This window comes from Macaca fascicularis, chromosome 18 (assembly GCF_037993035.2).
Source record: "Macaca fascicularis isolate 582-1 chromosome 18, T2T-MFA8v1.1".
Lineage (NCBI taxonomy): Eukaryota > Metazoa > Chordata > Mammalia > Primates > Cercopithecidae > Macaca > Macaca fascicularis.
The window spans coordinates 43,315,375-43,341,729 of record NC_088392.1 but is presented as its reverse complement, the minus strand read 5'-3'; the positions used below and the strand labels follow the sequence as shown (position 1 = coordinate 43,341,729).

The 26,355-nt window shown below is 44.4% G+C and overlaps 1 protein-coding gene across 12 annotated transcripts in view; it reads right to left on the bottom strand.

Annotated features, from left to right (window-relative positions):
• LOXHD1 (lipoxygenase homology PLAT domains 1) overlaps positions 1–26,355 on the bottom strand; it is a 183,971-nt gene that overhangs the window by 2,130 nt on the left and 155,486 nt on the right. For 9 of the 12 annotated variants that reach the window (XM_015439979.4, XM_065533886.2, XM_045377632.3 and 6 more), the window contains 3 exons: positions 12,778–12,948; positions 7,069–7,201; positions 5,679–5,837 (listed from right to left, as the gene is read on the bottom strand). In XM_015439979.4, coding sequence (XP_015295465.4) covers positions 5,679–5,837; positions 7,069–7,201; positions 12,778–12,948 — 463 coding nt within the window. Of the gene's footprint in view, positions 1–5,678; positions 5,838–7,068; positions 7,202–7,360; positions 9,056–12,777; positions 12,949–26,355 lie in introns of those variants that run through there. The other 3 variants (XM_045377633.3, XR_006693827.3, XM_065533887.2) reach the window with 2 other exon arrangements.

The following is a 26,355-nucleotide window of genomic DNA, read 5'->3' as shown; positions in this document are numbered from 1 at the left end:
TCTCCATTCTTCCAGTTGCTTCTTGATTCTTCTACTTCGTTTTTCTTTTCTTTTTCTTTTTCTTTTTTTTTTTTTTTTTTTGAGACGGAGTCTCCTTCTCTCTCCCAGGCTGGAGTGCAGTGGTGCAAGCTCCGCCTCCCAGGTTCACACCATTCTCCTGCCTCAGCCTCCCAAGTAGCTGGGACTACAGGCGCCCGCCACCATGCCCGGCTATTTTTTTTTTTTTTTTTTTTTTGTATTTTTAGTAGAGATGGGGTTTCACTGTGTTAGCCAGGATGGTCTTGATCTCCTGACCTCGTGATCCACCCACCCCGGACTCCCAAAGTGTTGGGATTACAGGCGTGAGCCAGATTCTTCTACTTCTTTTTTGCCCCTCATACTCCATATATAATCCATAAGCAAATCCTGTTGACTCTAATTTTTTTTTTCACCATCTTGGCCAGGCTAGTCTGGAACTCCTGACCTCATGATTCACCCGCTTCAGGCTCCCAAAATGTTGGGATTACAGGCGTGAGCTACTGTGCCCAGCCGACCCTATTTTTAAGATATATCCAGAACCAGCCCACTTGAAAACTATCCAGTATCTATCTGCCCTGCTGCTACTTGTGTCTAAGTCACCATCATCTCCTATTTGGAAATTATCAAGAGCCTCCTAACTGGTCTTCTAGCTTTTTGCTACCTGTGGTCAATTCTGTATGCAGCAGCCATGTGATCCTGTTGAGATGTAAGTGCAAGTATGACCTTCCCCTGTTCAGAACCCTCCAGTAGCTTCCCATGTCAAGTAAAAGCCAAAGACTTTACAATGGTCTGCAAAACTCCTCGTGATCTGACTCTTCTCTCCCTTGTGTTTTCCTTTATTTTTTTAAATGTATTTTTAATTTTTATTTTCTTTAGAGACAGGGTATCAGTTTGCTACCCAGGTTGAACTGCAGTGGTGTGATCACAGCTCACTATAACCTTGAACTCCTGGGCTCAAGTCATCCTCCTGCCTCAGCCTCCTGAGTAGCTGGGAATATGAGCATGCACTATCATGCCCAGCTAATTAAAAAATATATATTTTTGTAGAGATAGGGTCTCACCATGTTTCCCAGGCTAATCTTAAACTTCCGGCCTCAAGCAATCCTCCTGCGCTGGCCTCCCAAAGCACTAGGATTACAGGTGTGAGTCACTGCACACAGCTGTGCTTTCCTTTCTCACCTGTCACCTGCTCTTTTCCAAGCTCACTCCCATCTGCAGATGCTCTTGCTCCCTCAAAGGGACTGGTTAATGTTTGAACCTGGTGGTGTCACCGTTAGAGGAAGTTGCTGAATCCAGAGTGACAATTTTACGCAAAACCAAGTGGAAATATGACTATTAAATTTGTGCTCCCAAATTCCTTACACTTGACTGAGTTGAATTAAGAGTTTGTGTATATATGCATATGTGTGTGTGTGTGTGTGTCTATGTGTTCACAGACTGCAGAGTACAAGGAGAAAGAGAAAGTCCTCTACCAAAGAAGCCATCACAAGCAGAAGCAAGTCTGGAGCCAAGAGAATTGTCTTGGACCAAGAAGTCCTCCCAAACCTTCTCTTGAACATCCCCAATTTTAGACTCTGGGTAATGACAGTGGGTTCAGGAATTATAAAGGAAAAAGTCAGACAGCATGGTGGGAAAATGCTGCACATGATGTGAGAGGGCATGGTTTGCCCCAGCCCTGCCACCTACCACCTGCGTGACCTTGGACAAGTCACATCTCCTACCCAGATCTTGATTTTCCCATTGGCAAAGCTGGAGGTTTGTACTGAACAATTGCTATGGTTTCTTCCCACTCCAAATTGCTAATATGCTAACACCTTTGAAAACAAGCAGTCTTGGTGCTGGCTAACAACTTCAGGAATGCAACACTGAAAAGGTGTGCCCAATGGTGCAAAATCAAACCCTATTTTAGATGAACATTCTTAACAGAAAAAACAAAAAACAACAACAACAACAAAAAAACACCTTTGGTTTTTTGCCTGCTTACGCAACTCCAGGACTTTGCATTCTTGAATCTCATTAGCTCCCACAACAACCCTGGGCATCATCCTCCCGTTTCATAGGAGGAGGAACTGAGACTTGGAGAAGAAAAGTCACTGCTTAAGGTGACCCAGAGTCAAAGCCTGCCTGGCCCTGAAGAATAAGCCATTTAAAGACATTTGCAGGAAATCCTTATTCTGTTTTGAGATTGTCTTCCCCCAATTTATCACTTGATAAATTTGGATTGTTGTTACATACTACAATTTCTTAGAGGAGGATATATGTGCATTGTTTTAAAATTCTCTTAAAATGCATTTCTTTATGCATATGCCCACTAATATGCATAATTCTATATAAATACAAAAATCATCTGATCCTATACATGCTTTTCTAAATGTACTTTTTTTTTTTGCTCCCTTTTTGCTTGGCTCTCTCTCTTCTTCCTCTCACTTCAGCATCCCTTCTCCTCAGATAACCCATGTAACAGTTGAGGGTGTAGCCTGCCAAATTTCCCTCCGTTTCACCCAACCCTGCACAGACCCACGTGTACATAGACATATGGGGATGTCAGTGTTCCCTTTACAAAACGGCATCACATAAGACATGTTTTCCTGTGTCTCGATTTTCTCACTCAATAATACTTCCTGGGAATTGCTCCAAGTCATCTGGTATGTATTTAATTCATTATTTTTGATGGCTGAAAAATATTCCCTGGTGTAGATATAAGGAAATGTTTTCTGATAGACATAATTATAGGATCACCAAAATGTGGGCCCTACAGACTTACACAAAGCTCTGGCTTTGGAAGGACACGCAGCGGGCTGCTCCTGCTAGAAAGGGGGGAAGGTGTCCAGCCAGAGTAAAGGCAAAAGCAGAGAAAAATGAGCAGAAAGAACTGATGCATATTCAAAACTATGTATAAGTGCACATCTGTGAACACTGTGTATCAGAAAAATGCCACAGAGAATGGGGTCACCAAAATGCTCATCACGGTGGCCACCTCTAATGGGCAGGGCTGTAGGGAATTTTTACTTTCTTTTACATACGTTTCTGTATTATTTGAATTTTTATGGTTGTGTATTAGATATGCTACTGGGATAAACAATAAAGGTGTTTTCAGTTAAAAAATAAAGGTCTTTTTGTATTACTTTTCACACAAATCCTGAGGCTATTAGTGATGAATGAGAACTGGTCAGGAAGGTCAACAGCACATGCAAAAGAGGGGTCAGAATGGAAATAGCTGGGAGATGGACATTTGGAGTTATTGCGTATATGAGAGATTGAGATTAAATTCATTTGTAATTCATGGAACTCCACATATGGCTAATGTGGTGGCAGGAAAGGAATTGTGGATGTTACACACAGTGTTAAGCAAGTGGTTTTATAATACAGAATGTAGGTGCCTTCTAGAATGAGACCATGTGAATTGTCACCACAATTAAACATGCCTACAAAGTCCCCCTTCTGGACGAAAGTGATATTTCTGCAGGAGACAGGTTTTCATCCAGCAGAGACCACAGGCTTGAGAACTGCAGGCAGGCAGGGGTGAGCTAGGGCATGACTTCAGAGAGCTCCTAGGCTGACACCCCTGCCATCGTTCCTCTACCCTAGACCCTATAGAGCATCCAGCTCTCCTCCCAAAGGGCAACGTGAAGCACAAGGAGGAGAAGGGTAACTGCTGGAGGCCACACAGTTGACCAGGAGACAGTGCTAGTATCCAGGGGCCTGGAACCCCTGCAACCCCTTCACTTCAGGAAGAGCCCCTTCCCCACAGATATCTCTTCCTCCCCCTCCAGCTCTGGTGACAGCCAACGACAGGCTGCATTCCTGAGGCTGGAGGGAAAGATGCTTCAATTAGGAGAGGTTTCTTCTTCCACAGGATGGAAAATTCTACAACTCGAGCCCAGGACCGTGGGACGGGAAGCTTACAGTTGGGCCTTTGCCTTCCTTTCCTCCTAAGACAGGAAAGCGCCAGGTGGTGCTGAGAACTCTCTCTCTTGGCCAACATTGTGGGATTAAGGGTAATGTGAGGGTGACTATTTTATTTTGTTTTGTTTATTTTGGGAGGTTTGCAGAGGAGCAGTATCAGCAGACACAATCCCTGTGAATGGGAGGTAGTACTGAGCCGAGGAAAGGGCTTAGGCCTGGCCCTGACTTGCTCAGTGAGTCATTCACTTTTCTGGGATAGTCTCCCAACTGTCAAATTCTCATCAGTACTGGTCCTAGCAGGCACATAGAGCAACTCCTACAGGATTGATTGTACGTGAGCTGAGCTTTCTCTAAAAGAGCAGCAAATAATGCCATAGCTCAAGAGGGAAGTTGCTATGAACAGAGTTGTATCTCCCCAAATTTATACGTTGAAGCTGGAACCCCCAATGCAATGGTATTTGCAGATGGGGGACTTTGAGAGATAATTAGGTTTAGATAAGGTCATGAGGGTGGGGCTCTTATGATGGAATTAGTTCCCTTACATGAAGAGGAAGAGAAACCAGATCTCTCTCTCCACCACGTGAGGACACAGAGAGAAGGCGGCCATATGCAGGCCAGAAAGACAGTCCTCCGAGAACTTCACCATGCTAGAACCCTGATCTCAGACTTCCAGCCTCCAAAGCTGTGAGAAATAGCTTTCTGTTGTTTAAGCCACCCACTGTCTGTTATTTTGTTATGGCAGTCTGCCAAATTCCCAAGGAGTTGCTTGGTCTGGGGGAGCCAAATCCAGGGAGCTGCAGGTTGGACGAATGTGGCTTTGAGAAGCTTGGGCTCCTGAGGGCCAGAGCCCGTAGCTGAGGGCTCTGCCTGGGTCCAGCCTGGCTACTGCAGACAGAGGTTACCTGTGCAGACAGAGGTTACCTTTCCTTGTACAGGGAAGGCTTTAGGGTGTGGTATGAGCAGGGCCAGCCCCAGGGAGAGATGCAGATGTGGAGGGTCCATGGTGGTTCTGGCCCTGTGAGCTGTGTACTCAGCTTTCACTTACTCTTTGGCAAGCCTTGACCTTGGATTCCCCTTTCCAACCTACCCTGCCTCCTTCTCAGCACCTTTCCTGCCTTCAGAGCCTCAGGGTTCTTTCTGGCTTCCAGTTTGGCTACCAAGGGGTTTTAATTAGACAAATTGATGACTGTGACTATGTTGCACAGGTAACTAAGACCCTTAATCTTCCAGAAATGCCTGAGTCTCCAGAAGGTTCCAATGGGAGAATGCAAAGCCCCTTATCTGGGGTACTGTGAGGCAGATGGACCATTGGATTACCCTACCTTGTCTCTGGTCCCTACTCTGCCCACATGGATGGTGGGTTTTCACTATGACCGTGTAAACAGCAGGCTTCAAAGCTGTGTTTCTTTGTTATTTTAGATTGAGGGAAGGGGAAGGCAAGGGAAGTCTCTGCTCTCTGGCACTGTTTGACTTTCTCAGTATTCTTCCAAGGAAGCATCCCTGGATTCAAAGACTAGATGCACCCAAGGTCATCTGGCCTACTCCCCTGCCTCTGACAGTAGATGCATAATCCAGATAGCTTCAGAACCATACAGGTGTCTCTTCCCTTCCTGCCTTCTAGGCCTCCTGAATGGGGTAATCTTGACCTTGAAGAATATACCTCCTCACACCCTGCTCTCTTGCCCACGTTCCAGCTCAGTCCCTGCCCTATGCTGAGGGAGGGGCACTTCCTCGGGGAAAGGCTCAGTACATACACATTGCCATACTCCATCTCGGTGATGGTGATGGTCTTGACATGCCAGACAAGCTCCCTCTTGGGGATGAACCGGTCTTCCCTGGCGAGGTGGCCCACGCAGAGGGAGGCAATGTCCCCCAAGTAGACGCTGTCAAACTCAAATGTGTCTGTGGTCCCCCTGCAGGAAACAAAGGTGTGGTCTTTGCCCACTGGAGCAGGTAAGCATTTGTTGGGGGCTTGCTGCATTCCAAGCACTGGGCCAGGAACAGGGATGGGATGGCAAGCAGGACCTCACGGCAGTCCTGGGGGCTTTGAGGGGTTCAGTTCAGTTTGGGACCAAGACAATCACAATGAAAAAGCCCCACTAGCTGCCTGGTCCAAGCACCAAAGAATGGTGACAACGTTATGCAGGATGGAGATGGTGAGGGTGGTGAGACTTGGAGAGCAGAGGGAGGAGGGGAAGGGAAGAGTCCCCTGAAACAGACATGTCTTAGCAAAGTCGTGGGTGGGAATAGTGGGGTATGGAGGTACAGATATTTCTGGGGGAATGCTGGCTTGGATGGAGTTTGGGTTCAGGGAGGGAAAAGCTAATGGAGAAGGTAGGGGTGCAGGCGGTCTTCTGGGGTCTGTAAGTGCCAGTCTAAGGAGTCCAGACTTCATCCTGATGTGGAGATTTGAAGAAAAGGTTGTTATAAATGGAACATCTGTGCCCCGGCTCCCCCAAATTTATATGTTGAAACCTATTCTCCAGTATGATGGTATTTGGAGGTGGGGCCTTTGAGAGGTGATGGGGTCATGATAGCTGAGCCCTCATGAATGAGATTCATGCCCTTATAAAAGGGGCCCCAGAGAGCTCCCTCCCCCTTCTGCCATGTGAGGACACAGTGAGAAGATGGCTGGTTATGTACCAGGAGGCGGGCCCTCACCAGACACCAGATTTGCTGGTGCCTTGCTCCTGGACTCCCGGCCTCTAGAACTGTGAGAAATACATTTCTGTTGTTTCTAAGCTACCAGTCTAATGGACTAAGAGAAAGATGTAGCAGAGTTAAGGGGGAGGTAGAGGCTGTCTCAGCAGTCCTGGAAGGAGTGAGGAGATGAAGTGGGCATCTGAGCAGTTCAGAAGTGGCTCTGATGGAAGGTCCTTGTCTCTGTAGACATGAGGCAATGTTTGCAGTGAGTAGCACTGTCCAGCCACAGGGTAGGCTCCCATTAAATGCAGTCCCATGCTTTCCCTTTCACCATTGCCTATTTAGCCCCTGGGCACTTGCACAGGATCAGCACACTGCTCAGTAAGTACTTGCTGGTTAGGCCCATTTGTGTACCTATGGCTCCCACCCAAGAGGGAGATTCTTGGGGTCCTCCCTTACCTACCCACCCCCCACCACTTCCCATGGGCCTCCCCTTCCTACTTCCTAAAGGCGCGCTGCCTAGAAGAATTTTCCACGAGAAACTCTTTGGATCGGTTCTTCCTGCCCTCCAGGATGAGCCAGACGTTCTCCCTGGTTTCGCCTCCGTTGCCCGTTTCTATGACGATCTCGTAGGCTGTAATGGAGGAGGTGGGGGAGGGTCAGCACAGGGGAGGCCGTGCCCATCATCAGGGCGGGAGCAATAGGGCCACAGCCTCTGGTCCTTCATTTGGTCTTAGGCTACAGCCTGGGGGTGGGGGAGGCAGGTTAAAATCACCACGATTGAGATGTTGTAGGTAGAACCTGCCCAGATTCTGGGGTTACAGTGAATGCTCTCATTTATTTATAGTAGCAACCTCTTTGCAGGCAAATATGGGAGCCACTGGGAATGCAGCAGGAGGTGGGGGTGAACACTCAGCTACAGGGCTGAGATGCAAAATGGAGATGGGTGCTGAGAAGGGAGAAGAAGGGGGGCCCAGTGCAAAAGCAAAGGGGAAAGACCCAGGCGGTCAAAGCACCCCGAAGACCCTTGCACTTGCTCCAGCAAGCAGTCTTGCTCGTAGCTTGTCTCGGTGCCATTCCATCTCACCCTGCTGTTCCCTCAATCGTGTCTGCACAGGCATGCACTCCTGCAACATTGGTTAAGTAGGTGCTAAGCGCCAGGACTGGACTAGACCCTGGGTGACACTAGAACTCAATCTGTAGCCCCAGACACAAACACTGACTGTACCATATAGCAGAATGTGACAGATAACCCTGCAAAAAAGAGCCAAAGTACCGTGGGGTAAGAGGAAAACCTGGCTGCCCATTTCCTCTCCCACTTCATGTCCTAGTACTTTCTCTCTTTCTCACTCCAGCCTCTCTGCCTCCTAGCTGCACCCAGAGCACTTAGGTATGCTCCACCCTAGAGCTCTGCAATGCTGTCCTGCCTGGAGTCCTTCCCTCTTTCCTTCTCCCTCCCCCACCCATAGTGGCTTGGCTCACTGGCTCAGCTTCTCGTCCTTACTCAAAAGTCATGTCTCAGAGATGTCTATCCAACCACCCTAATTAAAATTGCAACCTGATCCCCCTAAGCTGAGATACTGAGGGTGTGTGGCACGTGATCCAGGCTCACTCCCCAGGGACCAGGCCAGGGATGGAACTGGCACCCTGGAGGACACAGTAAGTATCTGGCTCGAGTGTCTCCAGACATAGACCCCTTGCTGCAGTACCTGAATGACTGGCGGTCTGGGATTCTGGATCCAAAGGGGTAGCTCTGTTTCTGTGCCTTTATCTCAGAGACATGATACAAATAAAGAAGAGGAGAGATGGCCATGCCTGTGGCTCAATGTAGCACCAATCCCAGCCCCCCAGCCACCCTTTTGCAACTTTTCTCAAGGAGAAATCTCTGCTACCTGAAACAAGTAGAGTGAATCTAGGCAAAGAGACAGGCAGACTCTGATGGAGGAAGAGATCCACAGAGAGTGCATCCTTTCTGCAGTAGGGAAGGGTTCTGCAGCCCAGGACAGATTCCAGCCCAGGAACCCAAAGCCATCCCAGCAAGGGAATCACATTGTTCAGTGGTTCAAACCACTGCCTTCTGCTTTCCCATGGGAGGCAATGGTTTGTTCTGCAAACAGGTACTGGTGAATTCAAAGGGAGATCCTGGGTGTGGTTAGGGAAATGGTTTGTCAGCATCAGCGAGGGAGGCAGGGAGCACTGGGAACCTGCATATCACCGCGATGGACTCAAGTAGGAAGTGTGAGAGATGATGTGGGTGGCCTGTCCTACATGGATTGAAATGAATTCTTTCCTAATGGTCCTAAGGATAAGGTAGAGAAGGTTTGTAAGCAAGGACATTTAGGTAGATTAGAAACAAATGTTGCTAGTCGCATCGGTGGTCTTTTGAAAGGAAGTTTCAATCAGCATATTTTCATCTTGCTTTCTTTCCCAGATGAAGTGGCTTGATAAAAATGTAGAAGGCATGATTCTCAACTTTTTTCACAGGTTGCTGGGAAGGAGCAGATGAAAGAGGATCAGGAGCTTGAACATTCAGGGCAGGTAGAAGAGATGAACCCCATCTAACAGAGATCTCCCGTGGGGCCAGCACACCCAAGGACAAGCCCCACTGGAGGAAGGCTCTTGGCAGTCATGCAAAGGAAGAAGCACATGGAAGTCACTAGCATAAAGAGGCCACCAGCAAAGCTACTGTGAGCTTAGGGGGCATGTGTCATAGTTTGAAAGGCAAGACAGGAGAGGAGCGAGCAGATCCCCCTTGAAATCTTGCCTTCATCCTGGGCATGGCATCTGCAGAGGGCAACGAATGAGCGACACAGGTTGTACCGAAAGGGGAAGGGGCAGGATGCAGGGAAGATTCAATGTCACATTGTTCAAGGAGCTGCATAATAAACAGATGTTTAGTCTCGAGACAAGAACTACAGGGGCATGTAATGGCCATGGATGAATGCTAGGAGCATAGTTGGGCTTCCAGTGGGCATTTGGATTTCACTGTCTCATGTTTCAGGACCATTGTTTATGTTGGGGAGCTCCTACCATGTGGGTTGGATGGGGCTGAGAGTCCTGGACCTGGCCAATAAGAATCCTCCCCAGGGAGATGCTCTCTTCCCTTCCATGGAAGCTATTAAGCTGGAACGGTATGGGATTGGAGCTGCGAGCAGCCAACTTCCACAATGTACTAAAACAAAGTTGACACATGGGAGGAAACAGAGCTGAGAGGAGAAGAAAGAGACATACTGAGATAACTGGAGCCTCTGGAGACAGCCAAGTCTCGGCTAGAGCCACCCAAGACTTCCAAGTTCTGGGAGCCAATATATTCCCTTTTGCTGGAGCCAGCTTAGGATTGGGTTTCAGGTACATACAACCAAGAGTCCTGACCACTCCTGAAACTTTCTGTTTGACTCCATTGGGACTACCAAAGGATGGATGCTTCAATAACATAAATATGAAGATGGATTTTCTAGCTGAACTGTCTGGTGAAGCAAGCAGTGAACGTTCCATCCCTGGGGAGCTGACCTGCAAGCTGGACTGTATTTTGGCTGGAAATGTTGCAGGTAAGGCTGACTGGGCAACCTTAAAAGGCTTTGAGTGGGAGCACAGGGAGTGGGAGGGGCTGCAGAGAGGAAGACATTGGCCCTGCCAGAGGATGTCCCAGCGAGAGATCTTTTTGTCCTTCCAGGTGTGTGTGTGTGTGTGTGTGCATGTGCACGTGCATGTGTATACAAGCATGCATGTAAACACATGTGCATATGATCTTACTGTCCTGGCCTTTTTTCTGACCCTGGATCAATTACAATAGAATCTCTGGGAGTGGGACCCAGACGTTAGTATTATTTAAAGATTGCCAATGGTTTTCAGCTTTGGCTGCACATTGGAACCATCTGCAGAGGCAGATGCTCGGAGAGGGCAAGGAGCAGCTTCTAGAATTGCCAACAAGAGTTGGGGATAAAGGTAGAGAACAGGAAGCTAAATGAGATGGAGCAATCACTTAATCTGGAGTACCAACCAGGCCTAATAAGGACAAGACATCCTGGGGCGGTGCAGTGGGCCTTCAACGTGTCACTTAACTTTTCTGGGTTTTTGTTTGCCTTATCCATGATACAGAGTTGTGAATTTGTACCCCCTCTATTTCACGGGGTGGGAGTAGGATTGCAAAGATCTATTGAGAACATGGATGTGGAATGCTTTCAGCCCCATAAAGCTCTGTTCAAGTACAAGAGAGTATTTGTCCTCACACACTGAGTGTCCAGAGATGCCTTGGGGTCAGTGATGTCAGCATGTAAGTGCCATGAGAGCAGAGTCTCTGTTTCATTGATTAGTGTGTCCCCAGAAGTCAGATTAGGGCCTGGCCCTTGTGGGTACTCAGTAAGAGTTTGTCACATGGTTAAATGAAGGTAGCTGAGGGTTGGCATGCTTGCCTCAAGCTGCATCCACGACTGCCTCCAGGCTGAACCTCTATCTGAGGACACAGGTGTGGCTGCCTGTCCCCTCATGGGCAGCCCAGATGGCATCACTTTGCTCTATGCAACCTCCCAGTAAAGAGGGATTGATTCAGGCCCTCTCCTGGCTATGCGTCCTTGCCCTCTGGTCTCCAGCATGCACACATCCTTCTGGAACCAACAGAAGGGTCACTTACCCTCTACAATCTCCCTGTCAATCTCACAGATTTTAGCAGAGGTTTGGCAGGGAATTTGTGAAGGAGACTCAGTGATTATGCTCCAAGCCTTACAACTCTCTACTTTCCTGGACACCAATAGCCTGAGGAATCTCTATTGCTTATCATGGCACTTGTGTAAGGTGCGTAAAGTTTCCCTCGAACTAGATTGTGAGGCTGTAAGGACAAGGACTGTATTTTCTTCCATTCACTGAGCACCAATTGAGCACCTACTGATCCCCAAGGCCTGCAGAGCTGCAGAGGGCTACATACATGAGTGATGCTATCCCTAACCTGTGGGAGCTTTTGGATGTATTGAGAGACTAATGCATGTGCAAAGGACAATACAAATAAACTAGAGGCCACAAAGCCATATGCATCATTCATAGCATCTAAAATAAAACTGGGCACCCATAACTTCTCAGGAGTGCAATTACACAAGTTGGGAGTCTACTTTCTGAATTAGGGCAGGAATCCTCATACAGGAATTCCGGATAAATGGGTGCTTGGCCCTTGTTTGAATACTCCCAGGGACATAGTGCTCACTACCTCTCAAGGCAGCTAATCTCATCATTGAGCAGTTTGGATGGCATGGTAGAGATGAGTGTGGGTTGGTGGCCTCCTTTCCATAGCCTACAGTGGTCCCCTGGAAGGGGCTGCCCAGCCAGGGACTACATTTCCCAAGTGCCCTTGCATCTGGTGGTACCACATGACTAGTTTTCACTAATAGGATGTGAGTTCTATTAGGGGAGTGTGCCTTCTCCATGCTCTTTTCCCATTTGCAAGAAATATGGAAGCCACACATTAGAAATGATTGAGATACAGATAGAAGGAGCTTGGGTCCCTAAATCACTCCGTGGAAGACCTCCCACCAAACACACATACTGGACTGGGTATAAAAGGAGTGAAAAGTGTTTTGTTGTGTGAAGACACTGAGATTTAGGGGTTTGCCTCTTACTGAAGCTAGTGCTGCCTTAATAACTAAGATTGGAAAAATCCATTTCTTATATCAGGCTCTGCCTTTGATAAGCCTCTTCCAATCTGTTGGGCCCAGACCCTGGCATCTGTGAGAGGCACATCTCCCTAGGCTTTGATGGCCATCCCCTCAGGATCAATTACTCTTCCCCTTTAAATATCCCCTGAGGAAGGGACAAAAGGAAAGCCGCTGCTGGAGATACTGGCTTCCCCTGCATTCTGTTTCTAGGAAGTGTTGATTAGGCAGCTGTTGCCACAGGCATCAGTTGGATGATGTCCATGTTATAAAAATAAACCAGAGAGGACTCCACACCAAACCACCCAGCTCAGCCTTCAGGTCAGGGTCAGCTTGTCCCCAGTGGGTTTTCCTGCTACCTAATTAGTCCCTGTGATTCTGAGCCATGAGCTGGCATCAGTGTTTCTTAGCAGTTCCAGTTTCACCAAACAGCAGTTAGGATGTTTCCTAATGCATCTCTCCATATTATTCCCTGCATCGGGCATCTGACGCCCCTCCAGCTGGAACAGTGTCTTCTTATTCCAGCACCATTCCCTGCCTCCCTCCTGAGCCAATGCTCTCCCCCACATACTGGTCTCTTCCAGCTCATCATGGATCTTGTTGTTGGCACAGGCAAAGTCGCGGACCGTCTGCCCGTCACCCTCACTCTTGGAGAGCCAGCAGTCGCACTGGAAGCGGAAGGTCTCGTCGCGGGAGTTGTCCTTCACATCAACATAGCTCAGATGCCAGCCAGGAAATATCCCTGTGGAAAAGATACCATGGGGACTGGAATCTGGACGTGCCTTCCCTCCCCTTTCAGACTTCTACATCCCCACAACCCACTGGCTGTGTGGCCCTGAACAAGTTATCTGTCCTCTTTGGCCTTGTTCTCCTTGTTGATAAAGTGAGGGGTTGGGTTAGGTGGTCTCAGAGGGTTCCTCCAGCACAGAGGATATAATTTTCTGCAAAGCCCTTAACTTGGGGTTCATGAACCCTAGAGGATCTGTGTATGGAACTTAAGCAGTCCATGACCCCAAGAAATTGTGCTGTAATTATACATGAACATTTTACCAGGGGGAGAGCTCATAGCTTTCATTAGATTCATAATTGAGATCTCTGACCCAAAATAGAATTTTCTGGAGCTCACTAAGATGAAGGATGACTTCTGTTACTTCCTGACACCAGTATTTACCTAGTCCATGCCCATTATCTTTCCAGAATCAGTTTAGGTGTCAACTCCTCCAGGAAGCCTTCCCTGATGTCCCCTGACCACCCACTAGGCCTGCATCAGGTGTTCTCCATGCTCCTATAGACCCCTGCATCTGCCGTGGCCACACCCTGACCACCTTATGTTGTCAGTATTTACATGTGTCTCGTCCTCCAGGCCATGAGCTCTTGAAGGCAGTGAGTAGGTTTTACTTGTTTTCGTTTCTCTCATGCCTAGTGTAACGACTGGCAAGTAGCAGTTGCTCAATGAATGCTGAATGAATGAATGTGTCATGACTTGGCTAAGCTGTTCAACAATCGTAGAACAAATCCAAAGCTGCTATTTCTTTTGGGTATGTTGCTAATATTGAACACATAGCTGCCCTTGTTATAATTGGCAGGGCTTCCCTCGGAAGTGTGCCCACCATAGCACAGCTATCAAATATGAATTGATGTGCACTTGCCTGCACGGTGTAAATAGCATGCATGTGACAGCTGCATGCTCTTTATACTATGCACTGGTTCAGTTACTCTCTTCTCTTCAAAGTCCTTGAGAACCCTTAGAACCAAAGGACCCCATGCAGGAGGAAATCCCCGTGGTTTGGCAGGTTACTTGCTGCTCATTATATGTCCACAAGGAAACTCCAAGAGTCTTAAAGCACAACGAGGCACAAAAAGATAGACGACACTTGCAGTCACCCAAATCACAGGGGACACATGTTAAGGCTCAGCAGGGAATACACATTGGTGGTCCTAGTATAGCATCATTCCAGGTTGAAAAAGTACTTTTGTTTTATAAACACAGGTCTTCACCGAAGTGGAAAACAGCACCAATAGAGTTAAGCTAAATTTTAAAACACTTCTGTTGAGTTAAACAGTGGTCAGTTATTTATTTATCTATCTATTTATTTATTTATGAGACGGAGTTTTACCCTTGTTGCCCAGGCTGGAGTGCAATGGCGTGATCTCGGCTCACTGCAACTTCCGCTTCCCAGGTTCAAGCAATTCTCCTACCTCAGCCTCCCGAGTAGCTGGGATTACAGGCATGCACCACCACACCTGGCTAATCTTGTATTTTTATTAGGGACGGGGTTTCTCCATGTTGGTCAGGCTGGTCTCAAACTCCTGAACTCAGGTGATCCACCCACCTCAGCTTCCCAAAGTGCTGGGATTACAGGCATGAGCCACCACACCCAGCAGTAAGTTATTTTAACGATAAATTTGTTTTTTAACTCAATTAATCTTTCAATTTTTCTACATTAGGACCAATTCCACCTGTAAGTTTGCAAAATGGCTGCTTTCTGAGATGCTTCCTGATAGTGTCATGAAGATGAGACCTTCTGCTTCCAGTGCGACTGCTAGCTCTCCAAGATTAAACTACTTAGCAAGCCTCAATGCATGCAGTCTGGAAATGAGGCAGAGAAGACCTGCTGAAGCAGTGCTCAAACACTTCTGGAGTGGAATATAGGAAGGAAGAGACAGGTAAAGAAGAAGGCAGAGAAAAAGGTGGTAAGTTGTTGATTCTATTGGAAGGTGTCCAGGTGAAAGAGTTTTTGTCCTCCTCCCACCGTTCATCCTCACTGTGTGTGTGTGTGTGTGTGTGTGTGTGACAGAAGACACACATACACACACACACAGATTCTACTATCCAGCTCTTACACAGTTTGATTGCTACAGACCTCTGGAGTGGGACCTAGGCATCAGTAGTCATTAAGGCTCTCCAGGTGATCCCAATGTGTAACCAAGACTGAGAACCTGGGCCTGTATCACAATCACCTGGAGGGTTTGTTAAACTATAGATTATTGAGCCCTACTCCCAGAGTTTCTGATTCAGTAGGTTTGTGGTGGGGTTCAAGAATGCCCATCTCTAACTAGCTCCCAGGTGAGGTCAATGCTGCTGGTCCTAAAGCGACACCTTGAGAACTACTGATTCAATGTATCAGGACCAGAGTCAGGGAGGTCTTTCTACAGAATCATGGCAATAGGAAATCAATGGGAAGTTTGAACATGTGATTGCATGCGTAAGCGTGTGCATGAGTATGCTAGTGGAGGAGGATGGCATTACCTGGAGACATGGGCCATCACGAGATTGTTTCTGTTGCTGGAGTGCACCATTTGTTGTGCTCTATACCCCACATGGTTTTCACTACAGAATTACACTTTCTGGGCTCCAGCCAGAATGGTGACAGAGAAAATCAGTGAGCTAAGGGGAAGGGTGGATTCTGGGATGGCTTTACCTTTATCCACATATAATTCGTTGCCCCCACTGCGTGGATAAAGACAACCAAAGTAGGAGCCTGTCTGGCCTGGGTTGCCCTGGTGCTCAGTGGCAGGCTGCCTCTCTTCCCACTGTGGTCCCCTTTCCCCGTCCTCTCAAAAACTGGCATTGTCTGACCCCATCCACAATTTTCAAATTAGAACTCTTCAGAGAAACTCCTTCCATGAGCTTTGTGCTTGCTGCTCACTTAATCGCCTTGTTTTGGAAATTTTGGGTGTGATTGACAGGGATCTTACCATGACTTTCTCCCAGTAAGAACCTATCAAACATGCAACTGGGAACAGGTGGCTCTGGCAGGCTGATGTCATGTGTCTGGTTTTTGCTAGTGATGACAGCAGGATAGTAGATGGGTAGATGGAGTCACAGGTACAGCAATGGCTAACTGAGTGTCCAGCTCTAGCCACATGGTGGATATCCTACCTGGCCTTAGCAGATGTATTAGTCTGTTCTCATGCTGCTGTGAAGAAATACCTGAGACTGGGTAATTTATAAAGCAAAGAGGTTTAATTGACTCATGGTTCTGCATGGTGGGGGAGGCCGCAGGAAACTTACAATTATGGCAGAAGGCAACTCTTCACAGGGTGGCAGGAGAGAGAATGATGGCCAAGCAAAGGGGGAAGCCCCTAATGAAACCATCAGCTCTTGTGAGAACTCACTCACTATCGCGAGAACAGCATGGGGGAACCACACCCACAATTCAATTATCTCCACCTGGTCCTGCCTTTAACACCTGGAGATTGTTACAATTTAAGGTGAGATTTGGATGGGGACACAGAGCCAAGCCATATCAGTGGACCAAGAAGGAACCATCTGAAATTGACAAATAATCCGTTGCTTTACAAAGTCTTTTTTGGGGTTCTACTTTATTTTTTTACACAAAAGTAAGAAACACTCCACACTATTTGACACCTTTTACTCACAAACTATATCAAAATATAAATACTGACATTCTTTTTCATATTTTCCTGGTATTTCATTGAATGCACATGCCACCAAATTATTTATCTTGTCCTTGTTGATGGTTAGTTAGTTGGTATCCAGACTTGTAGTTCTATACACAATGCTATAATTAATATCTTTCCACACACATTATAGTCATCTTTTAAAATGATAAATCAGATTTTTTCACTTCTCCATATAAAACCCCCCAATGGCTTCTCATCACTGTCAGAATAAAATGCAAACTGCTCACCAAGGACTATTAGGATTGACATGATCTGGTCCTTTTCCACTCCTCTGATTTTATTTCATAGTACTCACAACTTCACTTACTCTGTTCCACCTACACTGGCCTCTTTTTTATCCCTTGATATATGAAGCCCTCTCTTTTCTTAGAAACTTTGCATCTGCCATTTGGTCTGTTTGGAACTATATTCCCCAGGCTCTGAATGTCAACACCATCTCATCACTGAGGTGTCAGATCAAATATTCTGTCTTTGAGAAAGACTTTGTTAACAACCCTATTTGCAGAAGCTTCCTAATCCCCAATTACTTGCTGTCAATCATGACATGCCCACTTCACAATCTGCAATAAGTTTGCTTTTGTTTTCTCATATATTGTATAGTTTGTCTTCTTCCACTAGGTTGTAAGCCCCTCGAGAACAGGATCCTTTTGTAACCTATCCATCTCTATGTTTCAATGCCTAGAACAGTGCTTGGCATATTATTAAATAAGTGTTTATTGCATGCATGGGTGTGCACTATTATTGAATAGGGAAGAATGGCTCTAATGGTGAAGTTTTAAGAGTGGATGGGAAAAAGAATTCAAAGCCCTAGCAGTGAGTGGTGGCTGGCCTGTTCTAGTAGAATTGATTATTTTATCCCACATTTTTCAAAGTTTTCTTTAAGAAAAAGGCCTAGAAACTCTGAACCAGCATGAGGTCCCATCTTTTCAGGCAAGAGATGGCAGTCTCTGGATGGGAGCGAGACTGGCAGCTGCTCCCTAGAGTTCATCACACCTTCTCCTGCCTGTGGTTCCCCAGTGGCTTTCCACATCTGATGGGACAAAAGGGCCCAACTCTGTGTTTACATATTTAGGGCCTTCTTCAGCCTGACTCCAATCACCTCATCAAGGAAGAGCCCTTTTACAAATCCCTTATTGCAGTGAGATGGATTTAAGCATCCCTTTGGCATTTCCTCTCTTCTCATTATGGCACCCAGCTTTCCCTTGCTTTAAATACCTGCCTATTGTCCTCTGGAAAATTTAGACCTCATTTCCTCTGCAAGGTCCTCCAAAATCCCCAGGCTCTCAGTATTTTTTGCTTGTCCATTCTCTTGGCCATGAGCACAGACATCTTGAGAAATCTCTGCTATTCAGGTCATGACTATGCCCTAACTTTTGTGGCTGGTATTATGTGTATGCCTGACTTCTCTAGTGAGATTTTAGGGGAGGAGAATCATATCTTAGGAGCTCTTAATTGTATCACAGTGGTATGGACTTAGCATTCAATAAACATAGAATTGATCAATGATTTTTACTTTCTAAAGTGAACTGTCAATTCTTTGCTCCAGCACAAACCACTGAAAATTCTTCTCAGGTAGGGAGATAATTTTCTTCACCAAGCAACTCCATTCTTGAAAATAATCTTTGGCAAGCTAAGGATTCATCTAGGCAACTCACATTTCTTTAGTAAGATCAATAAATGGTGTGAAGTAAGATATGGAACCATCACAGAGTCCTAGCTGTGTATGAATATGAGAATCTAGCTATTATTTTTCCACAAATACTTTTTCACATACATTATCTAAGAGGTCACCTAGAGCAACACTCTGGAATCTGGCAGATCAGGTTGCAGTCTCAGCATATCCACCGAACTGAACACATTATAATATCCCCATGCCTCAGTATCCTTACTTGTACAATGTGGGGATTGAAATAGATGACTTCTGAGGTTCTTTGTATTAGGCTGGTGCAAAAGTCACTGTGGTTTTGGCAAAAACTGCAATTACTTTTGCACCAACCTAATATTTCTATGAATTTATATTTTTCAAAAGAAAACACATAAATTCTTTCTTTCCTCAGAGCCTTAATTTAACCAAAGAAGGCATGAAGAACAAGATAATTTAGAAAATAAATACTCTGGTTATAATTTGTTCAGTATTATAAAAGCTATGTGGGTAATTGGAATTATGGAGAATTAATCACTTGTCTTGATTTTCCTCTATGAACTATATTTTATGGTAATCAAATAGCCTGAGAGATTTTTTAACAGAAAAATTCTAACTACTAAATGAATAAGAAATGAAAGAATTAGAAAATCACCATTTGTAACCCTAATTGATCATCACTGGATGAGTCTACTAGATGAAGAGTTATGAGGAAACTTTATAGTGGAGTAGTCAGGCTGGCAGTCCCTATATCCACTGTTCAATGTTAGCACCAATAATAATGGGACTTCTGTGTACTTCATATTACATCAATAAACAGTATTTCCTCAATACATTGTATTCCTCACAAACTTACTCGTATACAGTACTGAGGAAATTTACTTATTTTCCATATATTCCATACACAATATTAAGAAAATTTATATATTACGTAGTATTGGGAAAATTCGTCATGGAGTGGAAATTGAACAATACAAATATATCATTGTTAAGTATGATAATGGTGGTGTAATTCTGTAAGAAAATGTTCATTTTAAAAAGAGACCAGCCTGACCAACATGGTGAAACCCTGTTTCTACTAAAAATACAAAAATTAGCCAGATGTGGTGGTGCGCACCTGTAATCCCAGCTACTCAGGAGGCTAAGGCAGGAGAATCGCTTGAACCCAGGAGGTGGAGGTTGCAGTGAGCCAAGATGGCACCACTGCACTCCAGCCTAGGTGACAGAGTGAGACTCCATAAATAAATAAATAAATAAATAAATACACACTATGTTTGGGGTGACATGACATGAAGTTTAGGATTTGATTTTATATCCCCCAGCAACCAAAAAGAATAAATAAAAGTATGAAAAATGAAGCTGATGTGACAAATTTCAATAGTTCAAATTTAAATCAATAATTCATAATTCTTGAACTTGGGTGATGGCTATGTGGAAGTTTATTACACTATTCCCTTCATTTTTGTGCATGTTTAAAATTTTTCACTAAAAAAGAACTATTGAATAGACAAAAATGGTTGAAAGGTAGATTCAGAGAAAGAGAAGATTGCTATGCTTTAAGTTAACTAAGCATTTGTCATCTGATTTATATGGTATTTGTTCAGAAATCCCCATCTTTATTGTAGAAGACTCTCAAACAAAATATATTTTTCCTCATAAATGTCTATGCAAGGGAAGTATAAGGTATCTGGAAAAAAATTTTAAATAAACATAAAAAGTGTGGCATAGAGAGAGGCTAAGGACATGTTTAGCCATCTTTGTATTAACATTTAAACTTCCATCCCTGGAGGAGAAAGTTATCATTAAAAGGAAGTTGGACACAAAATCTGTCTGTCCTCTCTGTCCCTCCCCTAAACCTAGTATTTCAACCACATGGGCTCAATAAGGATACAGAAAGGCCAGTTACTGTGGCTCATGCCTGTAATCCCAGCACTTTGGGAGGCTGAGGCAGGTGGATCACTTGAGGTCAGGAGTTTGAGACCAGCCTGGCCAAAATGATGAAGCCCCGCCTCTACTAAAAATACAAAAATTAGCTGGGTATGGTGGCACACACCTGCAATCCCAGCTATTCGGGAGACTGAGACAGAAGAATCACTTGAACCTGGGAGGTGGAGGTTGCAGTGAGCAGAGATGGCCCCACCGCATTCCAGCCTGGGCAACGGAGTGAGACTCTGTCTCAAAAATAAAATAAAAAAATAAGGATACAGAAATCTTCTTTTTCTTGATGAACCTGAAAACCTACCAGTGATATTATCCTGGTTTCAGACCCAGTGTCTGTTGAAGGGGAGGAGGGCCACTTCTTTGACTACAAGGAGAAGAGGATCGCATCAACCACTCAGGATTTCTTTAAATCCAAGAGCCATTATGGGTCCAAGGCAATCAAATAGTCTTTTGCTATTCAAAGTGGTGGTGGGGTGGGGTGCCAAGCTCTTTGGAAAGGCTGGCATCTGAGTAACAATAGTAACTAGTCACAAGGTTGGAGTGGTTTAGAACTGTCCACGGTGCTGAACCCGCCTCTTTCATATTTTGACCGTGACGAGATGGAAGGAATTGGCTGATTGGAGTCACGTTTCTGCATGGTAGAAAAATGCATCAAGAAAACTGAGAAAGTCTGGATATGTGTGCAATTAGTGTCTGGGAGGAGGGGCAGCTGGCATTGGAGGACTTAGTCATGAGTCTGAGTTTCATGGCCAGGACTCAACTTTTTTAAAAAGCACTAAGGCACAAGGAACACTGATTCTGGGGAAAACTGAGTTCCCTATAACTGAAGCATGAAAAGACAGGGAAGGGTCTGAAAGAGAAGTATAAGTATAATTAAATTATACAAAAATATGTTATGTCCTTATTATATTATAGGCAATGTGATAGGCATTAGGGAAAGAACATGAACAAGACGATGGTACCTGTGGAGTGAACGCTCAAGTAAAAGAGACAGAATACACATGTAGTTTCAGATATGTCGACTGTTCTGGGAGTGGGCTCAAGCAAGGCAGGGCAATAGGAAGAACTTTCAGTGAGGAAGTGAGGACATAAGAGAGCTTCTAAACCACAGACAGGCAGATATAATCATGGCAGAATGCACGGTGGGAGTTAGGTCACAAGGCAGAGGTCTCCGTGGCTGGAATTAAATGACAATTGCAGAGTGGGATCAGAAAATAATCTACAATGCCTTTCAGGTCTGGGTTTCCTCTCTTTTTCATGCCTAGGGCAATAATTGGTTTCTGTGCCCCAGTTATTACCAAACTAATTTCAGGGCTGTGGAGACACCAGTTGTAAAAGTTAGGAGCAATGGTCTTGCTAAACAGATCACTACTTGACACCAACTTTAGTGTTAGGACTCTGGGCCACCCAGCCTTGCTATGCCTTAAGCTACTGCAATTAAACCCTGCTGACTCTAGGCTCTCAGATGGGACCGCACTCTGATTTGGTGAGTTTTATCTTGGTCCAGTGGCCTTGACATTTTCCACCCAGTAGCAAATCCTGAGGCAGATTGTTCATATTGAGACCCTAGGAAAGTCTTTACTCTTCCCCAGAAGGTTTTACCTACCATATTATTTTCCTAGGCCATCAAAAAAATTACCACAAGCTTGGTGGCTTAAAATAACAGAAATTTATTCTTTCAGAGTTCTGGAGCCCAGGAGTCTGAAGTCAAGGTGTCAGCAGGTCAATTCTCTCTCTGAATGCTCTAGAGAAGAATCCTTCCTTGTATCTTCCTAGCTTTGGTGGCTCCCAGCAATCCTTGGTGCTCCTCAGCTTGTTACTGCTATCTCCAGCTCCAATCTCTGCCTCCATCTTCATATGCTCTTGTTTTGGCATCTTTCCATGTTCTCTCATATTTTTATAAAGACACAAGTCATCATTGATTTAGGGCCCATTCTAAATCCATGGTGATCTCATCTCAAGATTCTTAATTAAGTCTATCTGCAAAGATCGTATTTCCAAATATTATCACATTCTGAGGTTCTTGGTGAAGAAGAAATTGGTGGATGGGGAACACTATTTCACCTATAACACCTACCCTTGGATAATTACAAATGCTTTAACAAGTGTGTCTGATATAATTGCTGCATCTAGAAACCCCTCAATCACCTACAGGGGAGAAAGATATATATGTGGAAGTCTAGAAAAGGACAGAATTCTGGAGCCATCTATTTAGGATTCAGAAACTGCTACAAACTGATGTTCAACATCAATTTATTTATTTAGTACATAATTGTTAAATACCTACTAAATGCCAGTCTTTCGGCATACAAATGTGAATCAAAGTTTCTACCCCTGAGAGACTCAAAAGTCTGCCAATTATGACTGGCAAGACAATTACAATTCAGCATTGTGAGTGCTAGATATAGAGGTATGAGCAGAGAAGTTTAGGAGCACAGGGTAGGAGCATCTAACTTCATTTGGGATAATCAGGGAGCTTCATGGAGAAGGTGATATTAATCTGGATTTTGAAGGATGCGTAAGAATTTAGCGGGGGAAGGGAATTGCAGGTGCAAAGTTATCTCTTGGGTATCTGTGAATGTCTGTTAGCTTGGGCAAAAGATGTAAGTTACTTCATGCAAGGTGAAATTTAAATAAGGGCTGGAATGAAAGTTTAGAGATCTAGGAAAAAAGAAGAGAGAGAATAACAAAGAAAACTTTTTGAATGAAAATAGCTAATCTTAGAGAGACCCTAGTTTTTGAAAGCTTGAATGTACCATGCCATTCTTTGGATGGGTCAGAATAGTCAGGAATAAAGACAATTCCACATTACAAAAAGGACCAGAGAGCAGAGAGAGTGAGGCTAGGTGAAAAAGATTTCCTGACTTTGTGTGTGTGTGTGTGTGTGTGTGTGTGTGTGTGTGTGTGTGTGTGTGTCAGGGGGAGGAAGCAATGAGGAACACTTTTGTCTAATAAACATAAATCCACAAATTACAGAAAGCTATTCATCACCCCTTCCTTTCTCCCAGTTACATACAGTGGCTTAAATATTTGGCTGTATAATGACATTTTTAAGCAAAGGATTCTAGAAATTTGCTAGGGAGAAATAAACATTTTAAATATTTTGAATTGCTTTGCTATTTGGAGGCAAATGAGGCCTCATGTTTCCTCTATTAAATTTATGCCCAGGAAACTATGGAGTAGGGAACTGACACACCGCATCTTGGGATTTCATGGCCAGTGAACAATTTTCAGCATTACAGAGTTCCCCAGATGTCAGTTTCCTCCCCAGGCACATCCCACTTTGGAAGTACAAAAGACGGAGGTAATTCCTTCTCCTCCTTTCTTCCTCCCCCTCCTCTTCCTTTTTTTTCCATCGTCTCACCTCAAATGTTGAAATTCTCAGGAATCTGTTCTATACCACCCTTGCTTTCCTCAAGCTTCACTTTCTCCATAGACTCTCTTATTCACTCTTTATTGATGACTTCACTACTCTCTCTGCACTAACACCTTTTAGATTACTATCTCAGATCAGTCTCCCAACTAGCTTTCCTCCTGAGGTCCAGACCCCACTGTTACTGGACATCACCCCTTAGATGTCACTCAGGCCTTCAAATTAAACTCATCAGGATGAAGAAAGTTCTCCAGCATCCTCACCATTCTTGTTCAAGTCTTCTCAGGCAAACCTTTAACAAGTCCTCTGCCTTAAATATTTCTCAGATCTGTCTGCTTTTTCTCCATCCCCACTGCCATCATCATATTGCAAGACATTCTCCCACCAATTTCCTAATCATCTTTTGAAGCTTATTTTCTTCTCCATCTAACCTATCTCCCACAGACACTAGAATGATCTTCTCTGAGTGATTCCTGTTCTTGAGATGCCTTGATGGCTTCTCAGTACAGTCAGGATAAAAACCCAATCCTTGATATGGCTTATAACATTATGCATGGCCTGGTTCCTATCTATATTGTAGCTCCCACCCCTATTCCCTATTTTGTAGTCATTCTGGATTTTTCTTTAGTTTCTGGCACATATCAAGATTTTTTTTTCCTATTTTAGGGCTTTTATATTTGCTATTCACTCTACCTCACATGTGTTCCTTCATTTTTAGCAAACACCACACTTCACCTAATAGCTCCTCCTATTCATTCCTGAGGTTTCAGCTTAAATATCCCGTCTTCAGGGGGGTTTTCTCTGAGTCCTCGGACTAGCATCCTGTGGACCTCCATTTTAGAGGCACATCATTTTTTAAATTAATTACTTGTTTAATACATGTAATTTTTGCTAGAAGGTCATCCTGATGACTGGAATCTTGTCTGCTGCTCCCTACTCTGCCCCTAGCACTGAACACAATGCCTGACAGTAAGTACTCAATAGATATATAGTTAATACTCATTATTCACATGTTCCATCTTTGTGGATTTGGCTATTTGCCAAATTTTATTTGTAACCCTAAATTAATACTCATGTGGTCATTTGTGGACATATGCAGAGTGGCAAAAAATTTTAGTTGCCAAATGCACATGTTCTCAGCTGAGGCTGAACAAGGCAACACTGCCTTCTTGTTTCATCTTTCATGCCATAAACAATTGTCCTGTTCATGGTCTATTTAGTGCCATGTTTTCACATTTTTGTGCTATTTATTAGTGAGTTTATTGTTTTAAAATGGCCCTCAAACATAGTGCTTGATACTCAAGCTGAAGTGCTATTTAGTGTTTCTAAATGCAAGAAGGCTGGAGTGTGCCTTCCAGAAACGATACATGTTAGATAAGCTTCACTCAGGCATGAGTTATAGTGCTGTTGGTCATGAGTTCAATGTTAATGAATAAACAGTAAATACTAAGGTGTCTTTAAACAGAAATACACATAAAACAAGGTTATCTATTTTTTTTATTTTTTTAAACATTTTTTTATTATACTTTAAGTTCTAGGGTACATGTGGATAACGTGCAGGTTTGTGACATATGTATACCTGTGCCATGTTGGCGTGCTGCACCCATCAACTCGTCAGCACCCATCAACTCGTCATTTACATCAGGTATAACTCCCAATGCAATCCCTCCCCCCTCCCCCCTCCCGGTGATAGGCCCCGGTGTGTGATGTTCCCCTTCCCGAGTCCAAGTGATCTCATTGTTCAGTTCCCACCTATGAGTGAGAACATGCGGTGTTTGGTTTTCTGTTCTTGCGATAGTTTGCTGAGAATGATGGTTTCCAGCTGCATCCATGTCCCTACAAAGGACACAAACTCATCCTTTTTTATGGCTGCATAGTATTCCATGGTGTATATGTGCCACATTTTCTTAATCCAGTCTGTCACTGATGGACATTTGGGTTGATTCCAAGTCTTTGCTATTGTGAATAGTGCCGCAATAAACATACATGTGCATGTGTCTTTATAGCAGCATGATTTATAATCCTTTGGGTATATACCCAGTAATGGGATACCCAGTAATGGGACACAAACTCATCCTTTTTTATGGCTGCATAGTATTCCATGGTGTATATGTGCCACATTTTCTTAATCCAGTCTGTCACTGATGGACATTTGGGTTGATTCCAAGTCTTTGCTATTGTGAATAGTGCCGCAATAAACATACATGTGCATGTGTCTTTATAGCAGCATGATTTATAATCCTTTGGGTATATACCCAGTAATGGGATGGCTGGGTCATATGGTACTTCTAGTTCTAGATCCTTGAGGAATCGCCATACTGTTTTCCATAATGGTTGAACTAGTTTACAATCCCAGCAACAGTGTAAAAGTGTTCCTATTTCTCCACATCCTCTCCAGCACCTGTTGTTTCCTGACTTTTTAATGATTGCCATTCTAACTGGTGTGAGATGGTATCTCATTGTGGTTTTGATTTGCATTTCTCTGATGGCCAGTGATGATGAGCATTTTTTCATGTGTCTGTTGGCTGTATGAATGTCTTCTTTTGAGAACTGTCTGTTCATATCCTTTGCCCACTTTTCAATGGGGTTGTTTGTTTTTTTCTTGTAAATTTGTTTGAGTTCTTTGTAGAACTCAAAGAACTCATATCAAAGGATATTAGCCCTTTGTCAGATGAGTAGATTGCAAAAATTTTCTCCCATTCTGTAGGTTGCCTGTTCACTCTGATGGTAGTTTCTTTTGCTGTGCAGAAGCTCTTTAGTTTAAT